This window comes from Polypterus senegalus, chromosome 1 (assembly GCF_016835505.1).
Source record: "Polypterus senegalus isolate Bchr_013 chromosome 1, ASM1683550v1, whole genome shotgun sequence".
In the NCBI taxonomy this organism is placed as follows: domain Eukaryota; kingdom Metazoa; phylum Chordata; class Cladistia; order Polypteriformes; family Polypteridae; genus Polypterus; species Polypterus senegalus.
The window spans coordinates 84,471,573-84,491,437 of NC_053154.1; the positions used below are offsets into that span (position 1 = coordinate 84,471,573).

Genomic DNA, 19,865 nt, shown 5'->3' on the forward strand with positions numbered 1-19,865 from the left:
ATGTCCAACATGCACAAGACGTTCTTCCAGAAGTGAAAGCAGAACTCATCCCATACATTGATTAGCTCAAAATGATGCCACTGCAACTTTCACCATGAAAAGAAGATGGAAAGTGAGCAAATATAAAATGTTAATTTTGAACATTTTCATTCAACTATAATATAATATAATATAATATAATATAATATAATATAATATAATATAATATAATATATATGAAAATAGGCAGCAGTACATTTTAATATTGCTTCAAAATTTCAGCATTAAGATTCTCTGAATCATACCATGTTACTGGGCTCATTTAACTACTATATTAGCTTTATATTTCTAAGCATTAAGGAACGTCCCCCCGCAATGTAAACTTTAATTGAAAAATGGTCAGAAAGATAGATTTTTTTAAAGGATCGATTTATTTACTCAAATAAGTAACTCTTTTACGTAGCCAGTTGATCAGCTAACAAAAGCTGCAGTACAATGGCTATTATATGCCCTTGGCTTTGTGGGTTCTGGTGAAGTAGCTGATAACATTGTGAAACAATTCATACTGTTTAAAGTACATATTTGAAACATACTTAACATACTAGAGACATTTTCTGTGTGGTGAATATCTGAACTACCTTTTAAAATTTACTATATCAACTGAAAATTAAAGTAATTAAAGTAGATTTTCTGTGTGTTAAAGTGTTTCATTGGCTATTTGTGCTATTTTAACCAATTAAATTATTAACATGTTACTAAAATCAAAATACTACAAAAAATGTTGACATGTTCTTAACACCATCTGCACTGTTAGACTAGTGCTAATGGAGTAAAAGATGTGCTCCAAGAGACCTTCTTGCCAAAACCAGACTGCTTTGACTGGCCACAACTCATTTTTTTTGATAAACTCTTTCATTTCTTAGAATATAATGTATTTTCTCTGGTATAACATTTTGCTTGTGATTAACATAATTTACCTTTTTTGTGTTTTAAACTTAGCAGTGTTCCGATTATTTATTTCCTTTAAAATGCAAACATGCAGGATTTTTCCATGTAATTAATGAAACTTGCTCTTTCACTGAAGGATCCACAGGAAAAAAAAAATAGCATTTGATCAAACATGCAGTCTACTGTGGGTAACTCTTAACGACACACTCATGCCTGTTTACATTTTTTCTTAGTTGCCCAAGTAGTTTGATCAAGACAGAAGTGCATGTAGTCAATTCTAAATGGCATATGAGTAAAACAGCAAATACTGCAGCACAATGGCAAAAAAATTCATAATGCATATGCACCTGTGTCAATTGGTGATTAACGTTTTGCAAAAGACTAAATACAGTAGTCATCAGAATATACAAAAAACAATTGAAAATATCTAGTCAAGCAAAGCACAATAAAATGTCCGCAGTTAAAAACAATCAATCCCAAAAAACTGTCTCAAAGTGGTTCCAAAGACTCAGGCACCGCAGCAGGTGGCAGCCTTTCCAGCAGCTCCGTGTATTTTATCTTTCTACTTTTTTCTCTATTTTTCTCTATTTCACTGATCACTCCTACCACTTTCTTTTATGTGGACTCATTCCCTGGACACTTTTTACTACTTGGACATGGATTTTTACATGCCGAGACTCATCTGTTCAGGTAGTCAGTCAGCTTCAAGCACTGAGAACAAAGGCCTGTGCCGGTGTGGTTCCCTATTTACCTGACAAGGCAAGAAGGTCGTATCGTGGCAGCAGAGCTGGGGCTAAGCTAAAAGCTAAGCGGCTAGCAAGAAAGTGGTGATACAAGCCTTCGGTGCCATCTGTGATCCTGGGAAACGTGAACTCACTACCAAATAAGATCGATGAACTGGCTGCGCTGGTGAAAAATGTCAGGACCTACAGAGAATGCAGTTTGTTGTGTTTTTGTGAAACGTGGCTACCAACTAATATCCCAGATGCTAACGTATAGCTACCCGGGTTTAGCACAGTTAGAGTGGACAGAGACGCAAATACCTACGGGAAGTGGAAAGGAGGATGACTCGCTCTCTATGTGAATACAAGGTGGTGCAACTCTGGACATGTAAACGTCAAAATCTCCATTTGCTGCAGGGACATCGAACTGTTGGCCGTAAGTCTGAGTCCCTAATACTTGCCCAGAAAGTTTGGACACGTCATTGTTGTTATTGTTTAAATCCCTTCTCGGGTGGACATGGAGATAACGGGTGACATCATCCATTCCGCTGTTGCTAAACTACAAACGCAGCACCCCGAGGCGCTTGTGCTAATCTCTGGAGACTTTAACCATGTGATGCTGGACAAAACATTACCTGCCTTCTCCCAGCATGTGGATTGTAACACCCGGGGAAATAGGACTATTGATCTACTGTATGCAAACATTAAACACGCATACAGCGCCACCCCGCTGCCTGTGCTTGGGAAAGCAGATCATAACCTGGTTCTGCTTCAGCCTCACTACAAACTAAGTGTGAGGGAGCTACCTACAACCACACGCTCATTCGGGAAGTGGTCCCCTGAGGCAGAGCAGGTTCTGAGAGACTGTTTTAGAACTGTGGACTGGGATATCCTGCAGGGATCATATATTGAGAACATTGAGGAGGTTGTTGACTGCACTACTGACTACATCAACTTCTGTATGGGCATTGTAGTTCCAGTAAGAACAGTATGCTGGTATGCTAACAACAAGCCATGGATTACAAGTGGATTACAACTACAGCAGCCCAGGTAAGCAGAGAGCTGAGGTCCAGATGGAGTATCACCACGACTGCTGAAGGCCTGTGCATTGGAGCAGGGGAGTCCTCTACAGCGCATCTTCAACCTGAGCCTGGAACAGGGGAGTCCCAAGGCTTTGGAAAACATCTTGCATCACCCCAGGTCCAAAGGTATCACGTCCTAGTGAGCTGAATGCCTTCCAGCCTGAAGCTCTGAAGTCACATGTGATGAAGACCATGGAGCGGCTGCTGCTTCCCCACAGGTCCGCCACGCCCTCGACCCTCTGCAGTTTGCATACCAGGAGAAGGTGGGAGCGGAGGATGCCATAATCTATATACTACACAAATCCCTCTCCCACTTGGACAGAGGCAGTGGTGCTGTAAGAACTATGTTTCTGGACTTCTCTAGCACCTTCAACACCATCCAACCTCTGCTCCTTAGGGACAAGCTGACAGAGATGGGAGTAGATTCATACCTGGTGGCACGGATCATGGACTATCTTACAAACAGACCTCAGTATGTGTGTCTCGGGAACTGCAGGTCTGACACTGTGGTCAGCAACACAGGAGCACCGCAGGGGACTGTACTTTCTCCGGTCCTGTTCAGCCTATATACATCGGACTTCCAATACAACTCGGAGTCCTGCCACGTGCAAAAGTTTGTTGACAACACTGCTATCGTGGGCTGCATCAGGAGTGGGCAGGAGGAGGAGAATAGGAACCTAATTAAGGACTTCGTTAAATGATGCAACTCAAACCACCTACAACTGAACACCAGCAAAACCAAGGAGCTGGTGGTGGATTTTAGGAGGACCAGGCCCCTCATGGACCCTGTGATCATCAGAGGTGACTGTATGCAGAGTGTGCCGACCTATAAATACCTGGGAGAGCAGCTGGATGATAAATTGGGCTGGACTGCCAATACTGATGCTCTGTGCAAGAGAGGACAGAGCCGACTATACTTCCTTAGAAGGTTGGCATCCTTCAACATCTGCAATAAGATGCTGCAGATATTCTATCAGACAGTTGTGGTGAGTGCCCTCTTCTACGCGGTGGTGTGCTGGGGAGGCAGCATAAAGAAGAGGGACACCTCACGCCTGGACAAACTGGTGAAGAAGGCAGGTTCTATTGTAGGCACGGAGCTGGACAGTTTGACATCCGTGGCAGAGTGATGGGTGCTGAGCAGGCTTCTGTCAATCATAGATAATCCACTGCATCCATTGAACAGTATCATCTCCAGACAGAGGAGCAGCTTGTCCTGCTCCACTGACAGACTGAGGAGATCGTTCCTCCCCCACACTATGTGACTCTTCAATTCCACCCAGGGGGTAAACCTTAACATTATACAAAGTTATTGTCTGTTTTACCTTTTGTCTGCATTTTTATCACTCTTTAATTTAATTTTTTTTTTTTTTATCAGTATGCTGCTGCTGGAGTATGTGAATTTCTCCTTGGGATTAATAAAGTATCTATCTATCTATTCATCCAAGTCAATACTCATGCAGTAGGTATTAGTGCTGTGTGCTTCTCTTTTATTTGATTTATTCACTTCTGAACAAGCATTTATTGTGTTGATTGGATGAGCAAGTGTGTTAGTGTTTTGCTGGATGTGTCAACTGTTCTCAGAATATTTATTGTATACTATGTTGAGTGCTGGATACCAAACTAGCTGAGGTCACCAATAAATCTAATACTCACATATCCCCAATGGTGGAAGCAACCAAATACTAAATGAAAAGTCATGCACACTGGGAAAACACACAACCCCTACACAGGCAGGCAAAAGTACTAGTTTTTCATTGCCATGGAGCTGAAACGTGCAGAGAAACTAATCAATTTTGGAGAGTTAACTTATTAAGATGCTGATGAATGGATGAAAATTACAGCTTCATTAATGAACATTCCATCTGTAAGTAAGCATAATAAGCTGTGATATGCTGTTGAAATCTATCAGACCCTATAGTTGATGCTGCTGGTGTGTCAACCACCCCTGTCTCCAACACACATGTGCCTCAGAACACTAAAAGAACAGAAACCATGAAAAGGGTCTCTTCTGATTAGAGGTTTTCTGGTTAGAGTACAATTCAACTAACTATAATCATAAACTAGTGCAGGTTTCTTCTGGAGCCTTGTTTGTGCCAAGTGATGGTGATGCACATATGTGGGGAATAAAAACTAATACTACAATAGCCAAGCAGGTGGTACTCCATGATGCTGATTCATATTGTTGCATTCTGCAATGGCAATACTTTTGCCATGAAAGGAAAAACAGTCAAATGGTGAGATACCTAGATGGCATCACAAAATGAGCTTTGACAGTTGTTCTCAAACTGTGCCACACCGGCAGGACCTGTTACACTGTTGAAAGTCTTGGAGTAGCTATGGCAGGACAAAATGAACTGTGCCACATCAAGATTACCAAATAGCTGGTAAGCAGGCAGGCCAAGGTACATAACAATAGATTGACATTTCAAAGGTTTACTTGAGCGAACATGCTGTATTGGACTAATGTTCAGAAACTGGCCCCAAAATGTGCCCCAACAAGAAAATATACAACCAGACTCTATCGTACTACTGGCATGCTAATTTGGCCCACAGTGGACTGGGAAAATATTAAAATGCTAATAGCACACTACGTAACAGGCAGAGTGGTAACAGAATTCTTTGAGACAGACATAGCAAGATGTTAGAGCAAACAGCGACCAGTGCATATGACTCAGCTTAATGTTGTATGAACTAAATCTTTTTTGTTAGCTCACAGTCCAGAAATGAACAAAGATAAAGTTGTGGATTTAGAAAAATAACTTTATTCCCTCCTTTTACTTTAACTGCTCCAAAGCAAGCTTTTTTACTTGGAATTTCCATAGCATGGCAAATGTGACACTGGGGTACCCTCGAACAAATCCTCCTTTTGATACAGAGAATAAAACAAAAATAAAAAAATCAACATAAAGTTGCAAAATTGATAAAAATATTGGGAAGAATTGACTTTTAGTTCAAGGGAGTACAGCCCTATGTAGACTTTATGAGGGGTGGAGTCCTGACACACATCCGGCGTGTTTCAAAATGTTGAACCATCCAAACATTACGTAGTCAATAGTATGAGAGCAGCTCAGTGATTTAAGTGGAATACTGTAGTCCTTTCCATATTGATAAACTCACTTTATCTTTGTTAGGTTAATGACACTTCCAAACTGACTTTTCTGCTTTGGTAAAAGTAAAGCTTTAGGCTGTGTGAAAATCTGATTCAGAGTTCAGCTTATGCTGCCTCTGTAAGAATCAGAGCCAAGACTGTTCCTTGTCAGCAGACAGTACTTTCATTTACAAGCTCTTTATTATATAATTCAGTTCATGGTTTCTATCATTTAGATGTATAGAAATCTAATTAAACTGACAGCAGATTAATCCCCAAGACCCCCACTCAAACCAGCAGAACTCCTACATGTAAAGGTGATTATTACACAGGGCTTAGGGACCAGCGCCACATACAAGCAGCTTTCTGCCAGACATCTATACTAACTCCACCCTTCTCTCTGCTGCTCCCTCTCTCTCTCTCTCTCTCTCTCTCTCACACACCAAAAATATATGAGCTGGGAAAGTCTGATGAGAGTCACTCAAGAGCAGGAGCCAGAGAGAGCAGCTGAAGAGAAGAAAGCCAGAAACACACAGAACTTCAGAAGGTATGGTATCCAAGCCAAATAAACAACTAGAAATGACCTTGCAGCATTCCAGTCAAGGGTCATTAACACACTGTTCAAGTGTCCGGCTTTTCCTGAGCTTTACTGTTTATTGATTTACTTTTGTTTCAGTCAATAGCAAATTAATGCCTTTTGAAAAGATGGAAACACCGTCGCAGAAACGTGCCAGCACCCGTAGCTCCAATACACCACTTTCACCTACTAGGATCACTCGTCTCCAGGAAAAGGAAGAGCTGCGTGACTTGAATGACCGTCTGGCTGTGTACATTGACAAGGTGCGCTCTTTGGAGGTAGAAAATGCTGGCCTACGGCTGCGCATTACTGAATCTGAGGAGGTGGTCAACCGTGAGGTGTCAGGCATGAAGACGGCATATGAGACGGAGCTGGCAGATGCTAGGAAAACACTTGATTCAGTGGCCAAGGAGAGAGCACGACTGCAGCTGGAATTGAGTAAAGTCAGAGAGGAGTACAAGGAGCTCAAAGCAAGGTATGTTGTGTTTTTCAGCCCTTTCACCTCCTCTGCAGCTTGAGCATAGTGCCACCTGGTGGTTACATTTTGTAAATGCTTTTTATTAATTGGAATTCATTTGTTGCCTGTATTTTCATGTTGGTTGCTTTTAGCAGTTTATGCAAGAATTCACTTATTAGATGAAACACAAGCATTGCTCACAAAACGTTTCCTAGAAGTGTTAGTTTTTATGTAATTGCTTGAACATAATACATATCTCTCAACACATCTGGATACTTAAAAATATACCAGAGGCATGAATGGAAAGAAATCTGTTTTTTGGAATTGAAAAACCTCAAATAGGCATTTTTGGGCTGGTCCCAGAGATCACTCAACCTTACAGCTACACTCAGGGTTGGTTAAAACGTTTGTGACAATGTATGCTTGGTCACTGCTTTTGTAAGTCAGTATTTTCACATCATAATATGCTTATACAACAACCCTAAATGGTAGTAGTACAGCATGTCTCATGTATTAAATTATCAAAGGATAATTACATACCCACTATGAATGATCTACAAATGTGAGACTATACAGTATAGCCCCTGCCAAGCGTATGCAACTAACTTGACCAGATTCTTAGTAATAATGGATGTATCAGTGTTTCTCTATTATAAATAGTATCAATGTGGAAGAATATATTTTGGCATAGACTTCATTAGTAAAAAACCTGGCACACAGTCAGCTCTAATGGAATAGACAAAATAAGTGAAGTATGAAGGGAGAGTCAGGGCTGTGTTACAGCTTGCAAATGACTAGTAAATACATAAGCACATATTATGACTGTTTCTTTCTACAACCTTATTTTTATGTAGGTTTCCCAGACTGCATCTCAGTTTCAAAATATTTACATATTTCATCAATAATTAGGCTGAATCATCACTATGCAGGCCCTTTACATTAGCAATCGGTCAATATGAAAAAAAATGTTGGAAATGTAATTCAGCATGTCTCAAATGTCAAGAACACTAGAGTGACAAAGAAGTAAATTCTTGAATGTGTTATTCTGCAACTTAAAGAAGTGATCCTTCTCTGCAATATTTCAGAGTAGGTGTATCAGAAGATAATGAATTTGAACATCTTGTGTCTTTGTTTCTTTTAAAATGTAACTTATTTGGCAAATTATGAATGAATTTAACATCTGCATTATCTTCTATTAATTTTAATCTCTACTCTACCATTAATGTAATAAGACCAACAATTACTGAATAAGATAAGAAAAACTCCAATAACCACTATCTCAAAATGTGTGAAGTAGTTGATGCTGCTCTATGAAAATATGCAATGGTGATCTGAAGGAAATCATTGGCTGTTCTCTTACACTGTGTGCTTGCTTGTATTTTGTGCATTTCAAAGGGATTCATTTACTTGAGTCTAAAAATGTAAACTTTAGCTTTCAGTCTGTGCAAATAACCAAAAAGTGCAGGACATACAAAGCACTAGACATACAAGCATTTTGTGATAGGGTACAGCTATTTGACAAGGTACAGATACAACTAAATGAATATTGTTATTACTGGGGGCAGAATGATCATGCAGAACTTAACATTTCCGCCTCACAAATCCAAAGATGAGTTTGTCAGCTCAACCACTGTCTCTATGATCTGTCTGTACCTAAACGTATATTCTTCTTTAAGTACTACAATTAACTACCACATTCCAAAGACATACACAAACGGTTAACTAGTGACTCCAACTTTCTCTAGTGTAATCATGTGTGGGAGAGCACTCCATAAATGACTTGCATCCCATCCAAAATAGTTTACTGTCTTGTATCTGATGTTACTGAAAGAAGCTCATAAGAGTCTACAGATTACTACAAAAGACAATGCTAATTTAGTTCTGACTGATTCAATTGGACACATTAGGGAAAATCCTTTCACCATACATGACAGAAAAAAATAATAAAAAAATGTGCATATGGTTGTACAAGTAATTTTATACTTTAGATTATATTTTGAAATTAAAAATGAAGACAGACATAAAATAAAGGTGAATTTTAGACTTGATAGTGCTGGTATACCTACAGTATATCTCTTCTGTAGTACTCTGCATCTATGGCATATGGAGATCTTGGTTATATTCTTACATGTTTTAAAAGTGTTTTCCACAATAAACACAGATATAAATACTCATGAGAAATGTAAATTAACACAATTTATTACAACTCTCTGTTCTACAGACTAATATGGAACATTGAGGTTCAAGGAGATCAAAGCCCATACAGAAAATAATAAAGATGTTGAAAAATACAAAATATGTTTGCATTTTACTGCATCTTATTTAAGGATTATTAAAAACAGTGAAAAACCTTCATACTAGAAGGGAAAAATAGCCTATACATTAGCGTGACAAGGAACTGGTTCCTCTTTAAGAAAACTTTTCTGATTGTTCAGCCAAGCCAAGATTTTTTTTCATGATAAAAACCACAGGAACTTTAAAAATGCTATTGTTGGTTTAAATAAAAGTGAAAGATTCCTTCACTCATTAAATAAAACAGATCAAAAATGTACTAAGGTTGCAATCCAATTCTTTTTTTTTTTTTTTTTGCCTTTTACACCTAATAATGGGGCGGCATGGTGGCGCAGTGGGTAGCGCTGCCACCTCGCAGTTAGGAGACCTGGGTTCACTTCCCGGGTGTGCCCTGTGTGGAGTTTGCATGTTCTCCCCGTGTCTGCATGGGTTTCCTCCCACAGTCCAAAGACATGCAGGTTAGGTGCATTGGCGATCCTAAATTGTCCCATGTGCGTGCTTGGTGTGTGGGTTTGTTCCCTGCCTTGCGCCCTGTGTTGGCTGGGATTGGCTCCAGCAGACCTCTGTGACCCCGTGTAGTTAGGATATAGCAGGTTGGATGATGGATGGACACCTAATAATTGATATCTTCATCCTCAAATAAAGTAAATTTATTTGGTGCAAGTACATTCCCTGTTTGGCTAATCTGCACTCTGAGGACTATAAAAGTCATAGCAAATGCATCATATCTAAACCATGAAAATTCTTAGTTCACTTTTATGCAAATCATGTGTCATTTTTCAAATAATTTAGAATTACAGTGCTGTTTCTGAATGTTTGCCCACAATGGCATCATTCAACTCTGCCTCTTAAAAACCTAGGCACAGAATCAGGTTCCAGAGAACTGCATTTTTTGTTCTGAACTGTAGGTTCATAATAATTATCTTGTGTTAGACAGTGGCATGATAGGGCATTAGTTAGTATTGCTGCTACACAATCACAAAAAACAGGGTCAAATTACTAGCCAGATGGATATTTGCTGTCAGTATGCATGTGCCCCTTTTGACTACAATGGTTTTCTACAGTTTCCACCACATCCCAAAGAAGTGCAAGTTGACTGCCACCTTTAAACTGTCTCAATGTGACCAAGTATAGGTACAGATGTGTTTCCTGACCAGAACTGGTTCATTGTTTATGTCAGATGCAGGGACTGAATTTATTGTCCTGCAAATACATGATGGAAAATGCATGTTCAAAAAATGGATGGATTTTGTCTTTGATATTATATGACTCTAATACATAGTTTAATAATTTGAATTTATAAGCCAAAATGTTAATATCTAAAAAGCTAAAACAAAGTACCAGATTGATGTATCTGAAGCAATTTAATCCTAGTACACAGCAGCACTGAATTAACACTTCAAAAATGGCAATATACAGTATGTTTGATTACAAAGTTTGATTTCTACAATGAGTACTCACCATGCAAGACTAGTATACGCAAACTGAGCAATTACAACAAACAAAATACAATTATTTGATTCATACGTGCTATAAACGCTGAGCCCAGAACTCTAGATTTGAGTGAGTAATCAACTTTAATGAAACACAATCAGCTTTGGATGATAAAAAGGCTTTTGTGCATGATGTCCAGGACAGTCACTAAATTTTGGTAATTAAGACAAAAGAGTGGCATAAGAACAGATCAATAATCCTTACAAACTGAGAATATAAAACCTTTGTAAATGTAATCTCCAAGTCCCAGGCATTTAGACATAATTTCACAAGATGTCATGATCACCCAATTGCAAAGATGCTCAGTCATCAGTACAACTGATAAACAAACATGAGCATCTGGGTCAGAAGCTTCTAGTCACTGCGTTGACTCACAAATCTTGAACAGCAAAAAAAAAAAATCCTAAAATGACAGCCTCGAAAAAATATCTATAAGGCATATTCACTAACAAAATATGAGGCAGAATACTGATTTAGCCAATTGTGTAGGAAACGTAACAGACAGATAACACTGGCCAGAATTAAAGCCCACTTTCACTGAATACAAAATAAACATCAACTTCCAAACAACAATTATTAAAAATTTACAGGATGCTTAATTACCTATGATTTAAATCATGACTTATAATGAATCAATCTAATAACCTTGCCATTTTTACTAATTACCCTCCCCACAGATTTCTTGGTTTTGGAAATCCTACAGCTATTACAAATTTTTTTAGTGCGTAACTTCATACTTTATGACCCCCTAAACTGACAGGAACGAGTCAATGGTTGTTGGACTGCACATCGCCATGATATCTCTCGGCGTTCGTTTTTACATTTTTTTTTACCAAATCTGTCATATGGAAGCACATATAGCACTGAAATGGCACTAAACAGTTACAGTAACATCATGGCACAAAGTCTTCAAAGGAGAAACTGCATACTATATATCAGTACACACCCACGCTCGTGCTATCAATACTCACATTCTTATAATTAGTACATAGTCACGTCATATGTCTGGATTAGAGTGTTGCACAGGCGGATATGACTGAGGATTTAAACCCCTTAATGTCGTGGTCTTATTCCCAAATCAAACCGCTGGGCTACACTATTAATTACTTTGTGAAGTCACATATACTACATTATTTCGTTACTACATATACGCGAAAGAAAACTTACAGTACTTTAAAAACTAGTTGTATCCATGTCTACCTTAGAAGCAAAAAAAAAACTAAAAAAAACAAACAAAAAAGAGCTATATTCTTTTTTCTGTCGCAGAATTAAAACCCGGGGGTATTTAATGGCAAAAAAGCGCATCATATTATTTTACAATTATAGTACTTTTCTTCCTCTAATAATGTACACTAATACACACCCACCGCACTTCTTGAACGTGGTATTGCGCTTTTATTTTTAAAGCCCGGACAGCCTTCTGTAACAAGTAACATTTGGTTCCGCTACTGCCTGCCAGTTTAGGGTTCAGAACCAGAATCTTTCACAGTACTCCTTCTTTTACATCTCTCTCTCTCTGGATATATATATATACACACACACACACACGTAACTGGCCTAATGCTTTCATCGATTAAGTAATATTCAGAAATTAGGTAAAGTCCCTTTGAGTGATCCTCAGGGAATGGTTATGGTACATTCCAAACGTGAAGTTTTTTTCCCCGAAAATGCGTGAGTTCTCTGAAGTGCTCACTTTCCCAGAATTCACTCGGCCGAACTCGGCTTACCTTTTGTCGCACAAATTCCGTCCAAAGACTTTACTGACCCGAACTTTTCTCTTAAACGTCGATTGTTACAGTTGTGTTAAGTCTGAGTGCGCATGTGCGCTAATTAAAGCCTTGTGCCTAAAGTGATATCTCTTGAAGTTGTTTAAACGAAATGATAGAAAAGTGTAACAGTATAGTGCAATACTGTACTAAAAATACTAAATACAATACTAAAAAATCATAAAAGTAAACCAAAACAAAAACTTCATGACAGATCTTTAGATTTTGAATCCTGAGTTTTTTTCTAAGTTCTGAGGTGCATAGGTGTAATGATTGTTTCATCTAATATTTGTATTACAGAGTTAGAAATGTTTTCCCAAATATAATCGTGTATTTTCATCACGAACATGGCAGCCCAAAGCCCTGCTGGGATTCTAGGAGGACTTCTTTGGTCCTTCAGTCACAGAGAGTTCAGACCTTTCAATCAATGAACCAAATGAAAAAAACACTGACTCACTCTTTTCTCTGCAGCTGGCTTGTTCCACTTGACCTGTACCAAATGTTCATTTTCAGCTTTATGTGGAGCTGGGTCATGGGCAGGGGGTTCAGTCTATCCCAGGCACATCAAGCTCATGACTTGAACTAATCCTGAAATGTAATGCCATCCATGCACAACCACTCGTACCATGTCAATTATTCTTAAGATTTTTGGATGTGGTAGGAACCAAAGCACCTGGAGAGACCTACATGGAGACAAGCTGTATGTGCAGTCTCAACAGGAACATTAGTGGACGAAGTACTCCAAGGTCCCAAAACTATGAAGCAACAGTTCAAGTGATTGAGTTACCATATCATCCTGCGTATAATAAGCTTGAAGTACAATATGTAATTTTTGTTTTTCTATGCCAGAACTGAATGAATCCTGGGTGAAAATATAAATTAACTGAATTACTGTTCTTAAATCATTTGCTGCTTAGTACCATGGTCAGCATTTTATTAGATTAAAATCTATTAGTAGTTACTTTCGTCCATCCATCCATATTCTAATTCCAATAGCACTTCACCAGTATGCAATTCGAAAGCAATATTTGAATAGACTGATAGTCCATCACACAGTCCAACCACATATACACACATGTTTATATCAGAGTTGTCAACCAACCTAAGAGAATGTCTTTCAGTCATGGGAGGAAACTTAAACCGCGTAATCAAGCAAAGCTTTTAGAACCAAATCTGAATCCAAGCACTGTCAGAATATTTACCGATAAAAATTTTCTGTTAGGCTCATCTACATTACTTAATATTTTGACTGATTAAAGTAAACTGTGTGTCCCTGTTTTTCTGATAAAAAGGAATGATGTGCACTTTGGTTAAGATAAGTTTGTAAATTCAGGAATAGTAAAAGACAAATATATTTTCACTTATGCACACATCCACTCACACCAAATCAGTTAATCTTAAGATATTTGATTATAGGAGAAAGCCAAATATATTATAGTTCAATAAAACAGTAAAAATTTATTTTACATAAGTTTACCAAATGTATTTTCAATGACTGCTTAAAGCCAATATGACTACTTAGAATAATAGTACTAGTACTTAGTTTCCAGAAAATGTTGAGCTTTATTAGACCAGACACTGAAAAAGCAAGAGTTATTGTTCACAATACATTACTGTGATTTGCACATACAAAAAGGTGAACAGTATTTATATTTCCACTAGAACTGACATTAGTGTGGTAAAGGATTGTGGAAAGTTTTTGTCAGCTCCTAAGAGCCATGGTGCAGACAGTTAATTTTTTTGTATTTTTTTATAATCCATTTTTGTTTTCATAGAAACTGTGACTCCTTTATATAAAGTTTCAGTGTTCAGAATATGGCTTTCAGCTATTTAAAAGGTCTAGAACTCTCAAAAGATGATATACTATGCACGCATGAACAGCAAGTGAATTGCTACAAACTGTGCAGAGTTTTTTCAGTTGTTTAAAAATAAAAATATTTGAACAGATGGTTTAACTTCACAGAATTGTTGAATGTCTGTTATAATGTGTTAGGCAAAAATTAATAATTGTGCTCAAGCATGACTATTTTCTTTTTAGATTCATTAATGAGTATTTCATGATCACAATTGTTGTGAGGAGAATTGCAGTGCATACTCACAATTCCAGGATACTGCTTCTAGAAGCTAGCATCTGCAACTGCCTATATATGTAGTTAGCCTATTTCCACTATGACTGTGTGGAATTTTTCTCCAGGTGCTCTAGTTTTCCTCTCACATGCATTAAGTTGATTGTGACTGTAATCCTGCCCAGTTGACATGAGTGAGGATGTGTGTGGTAGAAAGCCATGTGATAGATGACTGTCCTGTCTGTGGTTGGTTTCTGGCCTGCACCTAGGTCTGTTGAGAAGGGCCCCACCTTCCCACAGCTGTAAAATTTGCTTAGGCCAGCAACCATACCACCTGTACTTCAGAATAAGTAACTCACCTAATGCTAGGCATGTTTGGGCCAGTCTAGTCCTTGGATGGGAGACCATCTAGGAACAGCTTGGATTTCTGCTGGAAGAAGTGTTGCTGGGGCCAGCAGGGGATGTTTATCCTGTGGTAAGTGTGTGGATCCCAATGCCCCTGTGCAGCGACGGTGACACTTGTGCTATACAAATTGACACTGTCCTTCAAAGAAGATAATAAAAGATCCCTGGGAATCTTTCAAAATGAGTAGAGTGTTTCCTGATGTCCTGGGTAAAATGCCAACCACAGCCTTGTTATTCTGGCCCCATAATCATCCAATTTCTCTAACTGGCTGTCTGCCTCACTCCTACACCACCTAATAGCTAATGTGTGGCAAGAATACTGGTGCAAGAATGGCTTCTGCTGGTAGTGGTTTAAGTGGTTCTCCAATGTCTATGCAAGCATTTTGAGTATGTTGGAAAAGCTATTTATAAATGTTATTATTATTATTATTCAGGTGCCTTTAATCAGTAGATCAATGCACTGAAAATTGTTGTGATAAAATTATTAGGTAAGTTGCTGCAAGGAAATGTTCTGATTTCTGCAGAATCTCCTGTCTAATAAAAAAAGCTACAGACAATTCATATATTTTCCAATTTTCACATCCATTTGTTTTATTACATGGTTGTGGAGACCTAAATATGACAGCACAGAAAGCAAAGCAGGCCACATTCATGCGCATACACAAACTGAGTCAATTTAGACTTTCTAATTAACCAAATATGCACATCTTTGGGAGGATGGAGGACATTTTTCTTTAATGGGAAGAATAAATAAATTATATTCATGCAGTGACCTGAACTTATGTCCCAGAAGCTGAAAGGCAGTAGTGCCAATCATTGATTATTAATTATTAATTATTAATCGGACCTTACTTATTCTATGTTAATTAATGTTGACTTATGTTTATTTTTTATTGTGTCTTCTATTTTTCTATTCATTTTGTAAAGCACTTTGAGCTACATTTTTTGTATGAATATGTGCTATATAAATAAATGTTGGCTGATTGATTGATTGTACAATTCAATTTCAGAAAATAGAAAGGTGGAAAAAAAAATCATTTTTTTTTAGTTTCTTGGTAGTTTGCACTTCAATAGTGCACCCTATACTTCATGATACGCAGCTGATGCTTAAGACTGTTTTATAGGAGTTATAATAGATAATGATGAAAATATATAGCATAATCTGCAGAGGTGGACAGATTTATTTCTTCCATCTGTACCTTTTCAGGCCTTTAATATTGCAGTGGTTTACAGGATTTTAACATTTGTTGTATATTTTTCTCAATGTTTAGTTTTCATCAAGGTTAACAACAGATCTGCCATGAACATATGTATTTTTGGCCTAATCTAATCATGCAAGCCTGGTATTTGTTTGTTTTTAATTGTTATTTTTAAATGGTTTTGCTTTCCTAGGAGACAGAATTCTGTAAACTAGAGTCACATTCAATTCACCTACTTCTAAGTGTAAGCCAGCACTCCCTTTTCTAATTTTACTTTATCTAATCTTCAGAAGGTTTGTTTTTTGCCAATATAAATATAAAGAATAGTCTTTGCTTTGTTTTCTGTACAGTATATTTACCGTACTTCCTGCTGTTTCTGTACAACTAAATTAATATAAAGGTATATTTTATAATGCTGTAAGGATATACATCAGGTAGCAGAGAAGAAAAGGAGAATGCAAAAAGGAGATCAGCCACTGAAGGTCACTTGCAGTCTCTTTTATTCTTAGGAGACTCCTGAACTATATCTATGAAATACACTCTGGTGTATTTTGCTGTAACTCAGTGGTTCTTCCAGTATGGTCCATGAGCATATATGTCAGGCGGTTCTTGGGCTGACCTAGTCATCTTTCTTAGAAGAACTTTCTAGCTGTTAAGGCCACAGAAAGTGGCTCCAGGATGCTGTCCACAGAGTGCCCTGTCTGACTTTCTTGCAGACACCATCTTTTACTACTAAACTACTCCTTACTACTTCCGTCCTCTATAGTTGTAGCAATTGCTTCTTCCTTTTCAACATTTCCTCACATATGCAATCTCTCTTTTGTTCTTTATATGGGACTCTTTTTGAAATCCAACCTGACATCCACCTTAACAGCCAATCTTTAGCAACAACCATTCCTTAAATCTCTTTGTGCCATAAGAAAATCTTTAAAGCTTTGTTATGAGTCATTGGCTAAAATCTGGAACTTTGAAATATAAATTCAGAAATGTCTTATAATGTAGACTTTCCTTCCTTGCACCTGGTAGGCAAGAGATTCAAATAGAGACAGTGTATGCCACCCAGACCCAAGAGAAGACACCATGTGAGACTTGGAGACCTGTGCATAAAACCAAAAAAAATGGAGGCTGCATGGTAGCTCATAGAGTAGTAATAGTATGAGATTTAACTTGCAACATAGAAAGAGACTGAGAAGAAGTGTGAGTTTGGCAGCATTCTGTTCAGTCTGGGTTTTTTGATGTCTTTTTTAGGTCACTTTCCATGGCAATAGCAGTGGGAGTAGTACAGGCACTTAAATTAAGGAGGTGCTTTCAGTACAAATCTCTGTTCAGGCCTAGTGACTCATTACTTGAGTCTGTGTGCCTACCTTTCTTCTTTGTACCTCAGGTTATTACAATATTTTTCACATAAGTACCTGTAGAAAAAACATGATAATTGTAACATGGAATTTACATTAATGAGTGGCTATTGGCCATTAGTCCTCCATATCTTTGACTTTGACAAAGTGAACACTTACAGAAATCAATGCTGTAAATTAAATATAGTTATTTGCAGAAGCATAGATTTAAAAGTCAAAAAAAGACTGAAATCAGAATAAAAGGATTTCTGATAAAAGAGACTACAACTAAAAAATCCAGTTTCTTTTCTGATCCCCAAAGCTTGATAGATTTAGAATTAGTTAACAGATATTCCCTCATTCTTTAAAAGTCAGTAATTTATTTGTTTCCTGAAAGTATCCATCCATTCATTTTCCAAGCTCACTTTTTCCATTTCACAATGACAGAGAACCAGAGCCTGCTCAGTCAGCCCTGGATGCAAGAACTAGTCCTGGACAGATTGGTAGTTCATCTCAGAGCATGCCAACTTACACACTAACTCACAACTCACTCAAAAACAGCATATGGCATACAGTCTCATGACATGCGAGGAAGCAGTAGAAAACAGATAGATTTGCCTATGATTAAAGTAAAATTACAGTTTTTTTAGTGTCTGAAATAGACTAACACAGTTTAAGCTGTTTGAGGCTGATGCTTGCATAGACAGACTCAAAACTTGCTGTAACTTATAGTAAGCATATAATGTATTACATATTAAAGTATGCAGGATCTTGAGCAAACTACTTTGTTTATTACAAGTTCCTTATATTACAGAGCAGCAGGTTATTACAAATAACTTTTCTCTCAAAACTGATAACAGAAAAATGTCATCCACTTGAGCATTGGCCAGGATTGTTCAAAATGCCCTTTTACAAAGAAGTGCTGGAATTGCTCATAGACGTGCTGTACTATTCAATTAATGGCAAAGGCTGCCCTATTATGGTTTACTTTATGAATCCAATCTATTTGAATGAATACACATTCCAGTTCACCCTAACTTTTTTAGTTTAAGACTAATTTATATACTTATCAGGATTTTCTAAAATCTTGTATATTTGTGACGTAATTGTTCACAATACCTCATCGGTCATAATGACTCCTGCTTTAATTTCTGTAGCTTGAAACATTGTTTTATGTTTTTCCTCTTCCCAGTTCCCTTTTCCATTTACCACTTATATAAGGCACTATTTATCTCAGACCACCTTTATAGGATAATAAAAAGTCATTAGGTACAGCCAAAATCTAAAATCCTATGAAAACCACTTTATATTTAAAACATCATTACTTTTGTAGCAGTATGTACAGTATGTTAAATTGAAAGAGTTGTCATTGAAGGATGCAGTAGGTTCCTTTATATCAAGAGGAATTAAGTTCTTCTTAGATTCAGTTCCACTTTAAACCAGTTGTTAAAGATTTTAGATGCTCACAGAAGTGGGACTTTATTCAAAGCATCTACTACTATGTCTGTACTGGCCACCAGTCAACTTTAGCAGAACTGAATCTGAGCTATACCTTAAATTCATAAAGACTGTGGCACCTTCAGCAATATGTTCTCTTTGTCTCATGTTGTTCAACTGCTGTCTACCTAGTCTCATGTAAAGCAATAATTTAGCACCCCCTGGACTTGCTCAGTTGTTTGTATTGTTGTGGAATTCAGATGTCTAGAGGTCAGCAAATTTGACGTAGTTCAGTTGTTGTTTTTATGTTGAGCCATTGAGAATAGTGTAGACAAGTAATCTGAATCCTGATAAGCTGATCTCCTATGGCAACTCTTATTGCTTCTAGGTGCAGCTTTTTTGTTAATATTCTAGAACAGTCTTAAAAATTGTGGAGTAAATGGTAAGAAATTAAGGAGCAATCCCTCACACTTTATGACTTTACTATTTAAAGAAATCATTCTATACATTTAGTACAATCTTTGTTTATTTGATTATGCACACTTTTGTTTTTCAAGCCACATACTTGAGATTTGGCACAGATACTTCTTATCATAAATCAGGTTTCTCATATATAACTTTTGGTCCCCCAGGGAAGCAGCAGGAACAGACTGAGGTCAGAACTTATGAAAATAAATACTACAGTGTAACCTATCAACAGAGAAATAGCACCCTTGCCTTTCTACCAAGAAATCTGGGTTTCTTTCTCACCCAGTATGATTAACTTTTTGTTTAATCATGCATTTCCCTCACTATTAATGTCATAGCCCCTAGCAGCTCTGGATGGCGCCATATCGAATTTTTTTTTGTTGCAATTTAGGATCCTTTGCACCTGACTAATAATAGTTGTGTACTAAACGAAATATGTTTAAGAGTAGTCAAGTCTGAAAATATGTCATTTGTAGTTTTTTTTTACCTTTCCACTTTCTAACACAGCAGTGCTGGATAACTCAGCTAGTTAACAAAGAGATCAGAGTGTA

The 19,865-nt window shown here is 37.6% G+C and overlaps 1 protein-coding gene across 2 annotated transcripts in view; it reads left to right on the plus strand.

The window, feature by feature from the left end:
* The first annotated feature begins 6,259 nt into the window (after positions 1-6,259).
* The window catches only part of lmna (lamin A), a 78,823-nt gene continuing 65,217 nt past the window's right edge, over positions 6,260-19,865 (plus strand). For both annotated transcript variants that reach the window (XM_039752583.1, XM_039752588.1), the window contains exons 1-2: positions 6,260-6,366; positions 6,496-6,871. In XM_039752583.1, the coding sequence (XP_039608517.1) occupies positions 6,510-6,871 (362 nt within the window). In that variant the 5' untranslated portion in view covers positions 6,260-6,366; positions 6,496-6,509. The remainder of the gene's footprint in view (positions 6,367-6,495; positions 6,872-19,865) is intronic.